The sequence below is a fragment of the Rhincodon typus genome, chromosome 19 (assembly GCF_021869965.1).
Source record: "Rhincodon typus isolate 14 chromosome 19, sRhiTyp1.1, whole genome shotgun sequence".
In the NCBI taxonomy this organism is placed as follows: domain Eukaryota; kingdom Metazoa; phylum Chordata; class Chondrichthyes; order Orectolobiformes; family Rhincodontidae; genus Rhincodon; species Rhincodon typus.
In genome coordinates, this window is record NC_063350.1 from 36,415,315 (window position 1) to 36,420,329 (window position 5,015).

The window sequence follows — 5,015 nt, forward strand, 5'->3', positions numbered from 1 at the left end:
GAGGCGAAGGAATTGGGAATAGGGGATAGCATTTTTGCAGGAAGGTGGGTGGGAGGAGGAGTATTCTAGGTAGCTGTGGGAGTCGGTGGGCTTGAAATGAATATCGGTTTCTAGGTGGTTGCCCGATATGGAGACAGAGAGGTCCAGGAAGGGGAGACAGGTGTTAGAGATGGTCCAGGTAAACTTAAGGTTGGGGTGGAAGGTGTTAGTGAAGTGGATGAACTGTTCGAGCTCCTCGTGGGAGCACGAGGCGGCGCCGATACAGTCATCAATCTAACGGAGGAAGAGGTGGGGTTTAGGGCCGGTGTAGGTACGGAAGAGGGATTGTTCCACGTAACCTACAAAGAGGCAGGCGTAGCTTGGGCCCATGCGGGTACCCATGGCTACCCCCTTTGTCTGTAGGAAGTGGGAGGAATTGAAAGAGAAGTTGTTGAGTGTGAGGACGAGTTCGGCTAAGCGGATGAGGGTATCAGTGGAGGGGGACTGGTCGGGCCTGCGGGACAGGAAGAAGCGGAGGGCCTTAAGGCCATCTGCATGGGGAATGCAGGTGTAGAGGGACTGGACGTCCATGGTAAAGATGAGGTGTTGGGGACCGGGGAATTGGAAGTTCTGGAGGAGGTGGAGGGCGTGGGTGGTGTCACGGACATAGGTAGGGAGTTCCTGGACCAAGGGGGAGAAAATGGAGTCTAGATAGTTGGAGATCAGTTCGGTGGGGCAGGAGCAGGCGGAGACAATGGGTCGACCAGGGCATTCAGGTTTGTGGATTTTGGGAAGGAGATAGAAGCGGGCAGTGCGAGGTTGGGGAACGATGAGGTTGGAGGCCGTGGGTGGGAGGTCACCTGAGGTGATGAGGTTGTGGATGGTTTGGGAGATGATGGTTTGGTGCTCAGGGATGGGGTCATGATCAAGGGGGCAGTAGGAGGAGGTGTCGGAGAGTTGGCGTCTGGCCTCGGCGATGTAGAGGTCAGTGCGCCATACTACAACTGCGCCTCCCTTGTCCGCGGGTTTTATGGTGAAGTTGGGATTGGAGCGGAGGGAGCGGAGGGCTGCACGTTAAGCGGAGGCTCGGGGACCGCTTTGCAGAACACCTACGCCCGGTTCGCAATAAACAACTGCACCTCCCAGTCACGAACCATTTCAACTCCCCCTCCCATTCCTCAGACGACATGTCCATCCTGGGCCTCCTGCAGTGCCACAATGATGCCACTCGAAGGTTGCAGGAACAGCAACTCATATTCCGCTTGGGAACCCTGCAGCCTAATGGTATCAATGTGGATTTCACAAGTTTCAAAATCTCCCCTCCCCCTACCGCATCCCAAAACCAGTCCAGCTCGTCCCTGCCTCCCTAACCTGTTCTTCCTCCCACCTATCCCCTCCTCCCACCTCAAGCCGCACCTCCATCTCCTACCGACCAACCTCATCCCGCCCCCTTGACCTGTCCGTCCTCCCTGGACTGACCTATCCCCTTCCTAACTCCCTACCTACACTCACCTTTACTGGCTCCATCCCCGCCTCTTCGACCTGTTTGTTTCCTCTCCACTCTCTCCCTATTTATTTCAAAACCCCCTTCCCCTCCCCCTTTTCTGATGAAGGGTCTAGGCCCGAAACGTCAGCCTCTCTGCTCCTATGATGCTGCTTGGCCTGCTGTGTTCATCCAGCCCTGCACCTTGTTGTCTCAGATTCTCCAGCATCTGCAGTTCCTACTGATGAAGAAGTTCTGAGAGCAAACAAAACATGAAAAAAATTAAATTTCGAAAAATGCACACTCAAATTTCCCGCATTGGGTAATCCAAAAGATACCATATCCTTTTTAGCTATGCTTCACATAACAATCTTCCAGGTGGATATTCTAGCATTACACGTTTTACTATAATCTTGGTGAGAAAGAAATGTAAATTTTGTCCATTAGCCTGGGAAACTGATAAAATAAAAATGGTAGTTAAAAGCACCTTAACTGCTGAAACACTGGTGCTAGTGGAAGCATTAGATATGGGGAGTGTACTTTCTAATACTCTCAAGTAAGTTCTGTACATGGGTCAATTTGAGAGTGGTTTGGCTATAGAATTTTCTGTGCAAGCTCTTCTCTTTGAGACCTTATTCATTCAACAAACAGTGCTGTTGCGAAAGTGTTGAGGATTGATCTTGCTAATGTGAAGGAAACGTTGAAAAAAAATTTCTAAAATAAAGTGGTTGATGCACTTCACCATTTGTCAGACTGTTGCACAAAATGAAGAGAAATGAAGTGTTCACTCCAAGAACTTTATGGATGTCCTTGAAAAGGGATGCCCTCCTGTTATAATAAAGAATGAGAATGAGGGAAATCATTTTTTGCCTATATTGTTTTGTAGTTAAGCATGTTATGATTTTCATTGTTTAAAGGAAGAAAAGAGAACAGGGGATCCTTTATTCACTGCTGATGTTAAAGTTTACTTGTGTAATAATTTTCTTTTTTTTGGTTTCATTAGTATTTTTTAAGATTGTTCATATGACATCAAAGGTTTTATTTAAAAGAGAAAATATCTGTTAAAGGCAAATGAATTCAGTAAACAGTTGATGGGTATTAATATCAAGTAACTGAAGCAAAACATAAATAAGTGCTAATTCATTAATTAAATCTGTCTATATATATATATATATATATATAGGAGAAACAAGCATGCAGCAGTGCCATGCAATTGTTAGGTTAAGGTTGTTCACAGACTCCCCGGCTGCTTGTATTTTCTGTAGCCTTGCATCTTCTGTAGCCTCCATGTTTCATATACACATAGGCTATGCCCAATTGCAGTCCCTATTTCACTATTTGAGGGGACTGCTTCTGGTGTTTTGCTCACATCTGAGCTCCATACTCCTGATCGTTGGACATCTGGTGCAGAGGGGTTGCAAGCAAATTAGACGACTGCCTCATGAGTGGGTACTGGGCCTGGCCAATAACAGGTCCAGACAGCGCACCGTGGTTGGGGCTGTTTGATTCGATTCCCGCCTCTCTTCTGTGGTTATGTCAATGTCCCTGGAGAGGGAACCTATAGCATTCATTGGCACTCTTGAGGTTTTCCATGACTGATCGGCATCAAGTGGAATGTATTGTCTCACCCCACAATCAAATTTTAGTTTAAAAATTAAGTTGCATTGGAACTTTTCATTTTGTTCGCTTGCTCCTTTAAGGGATTATTGCTCATTAATTTTGCTCATTTGCTTTAATCGACATAATTTAATATATTGTATTCAAAAGAGTGTACAGAGAGGAACAGTGTGGATTGGCGTTAGAGAATTATGTGACTATGAAGGGGTCACTAAATTCTCCATCAAAGAGAGGCTACATGTCTTATTTCATTGTCACCTAAAAATTTGGACCAGTTCAAGTTTTGAATGAAATGATTTATCCATTTTTATTCCCCTTGCTAATCCAATCATTTAAATTCCACATCAGTAGAATTAACAGAGTATACAAAATGCCCAACGTAGCTCATTTTGGCATTAACTGCCTCTTACCAAACAGGGAATAAATTACTCCAAACATAATGTCTTCCTCCTTCGATATAGATGACAAAATGATGTTAGTCTCATCGCTAGTATTTCTCATCTGTAAAGGAAGGTTACATATTTTTAAGTAATTAGTTATTCCAATACGGCTTCAACCCCTTATGAATATTAACGAATTACTCAAGAAAAGTTATACTAATTACTGAGGAAAAGTTAGACAGTAAATGTTTCAATTATCTTCACTCAGCCCTTTTAACTCTAAAGCACATGGAATATAAATGTTCTTTTACAATCCTGGGTGTTCTGATTATCATTTAACCAGATAACAGCATGTAGCAGGAGTGCTTGTGTTGCTTCTACTTGGAATTGTTTGGGGGACATTTTATTATTTTTGATCGGAGGTAGTGTGTTAGATGTAGTTAACGTGATGTAGTTGATGTAGCGTGTGATGTAGCCCACCTAACCTCCTGTCTATTAAACCTCAAATATCCCCAAGGAATGTGAATGATAAATAGGTATCTGGCTACTTTTTTCTCATTTCTGCCCAAGGAACTGAGCATACCTTCGGTGAATATAAAAGAAAAATAAGACCCGTGATGTGTGCAGTCATCCTGTTAAAGTAACAGAGGAAATAAACCTAAAGGGTGTGAAGTTCATCTTGGGCCATGTGGACAAAAGCATAATAGCATCCTATTTCACAAACTGCCTGACTTTAGAAAGAAAGTAACGTAAAATAGTTCACAAATTTGTGATTATGCATTTGTTGCTATTACCCATAATGGACTTCACCTCCAGAATGTGTTGATGGGTCAATACTTACAGCAATTTCTTGCTTTCCTGCCATAAGTACCATGTTTGGGCTTAAGAACTTGAATTGTTTTGTCGTGATGGTGACCCTGTCATGATCCTGAAGAATGTGCAGCTGGTAAAGCACCGCAGGTCAGACGGCATCTAAGGAACTGGGAAGTCAACGTTTCAGGCCAAAAGCCTCCATCAGGACTGAGTAATCCTGAAGAAGTTTGATGACCTGGTTATATTTTGTCATTGCTGTAGAGATGTGGCATTGTGATCATCAGTACCACATCTTGGACACTGCACCAGATAATTTGATGCCCATATTTTGCTAAGTCTTAGGTCCCTGCTTTGTTTCAAGAGCTGGATGCCTGATAAGGAAGACTGCCTGATAAGGGCTGCCCTCTATGACTGTGGGTGATGACATTGTTAGACAACGCCATACTCAGGTGGAGCTTAGGTACAATGCAGCCCATTATTCAATCGGGTCCAACATGGAACAGCTAATAGGCTTCTTTGAGATGAGTTTCTAATGCTTGGATAGGTCTGGAGATGCCTTGCATGCTGTTCTCTGCACAACTGGAGCAGGAAGAAAGGCATGTGGAGGATGTTGAAGAGCTAGGAGAGTTGCAGCAATATCCTGAGGAGAAAGATGATGACTTTGAGCAGGAGAAACACCACCTTCACCGTGATAAACCAATGCAATGTCACATGCAACAAGCCAGACAGAACTGAATTGACAC

General features: G+C 44.2%; 1 protein-coding gene across 1 annotated transcript in view; it reads right to left on the reverse strand.

Moving 5' to 3' along the window:
- The window catches only part of LOC109912750 (opsin-5-like), a 24,744-nt gene extending 20,411 nt beyond the window's left edge, over window positions 1–4,333 (reverse strand). The window contains 2 exon segments of the mRNA XM_048608455.1: window positions 3,490–3,580; window positions 4,301–4,333. Coding sequence (XP_048464412.1) covers window positions 3,490–3,580; window positions 4,301–4,333 — 124 coding nt within the window.
- Window positions 4,334–5,015: the final 682 nt, after the last annotated feature.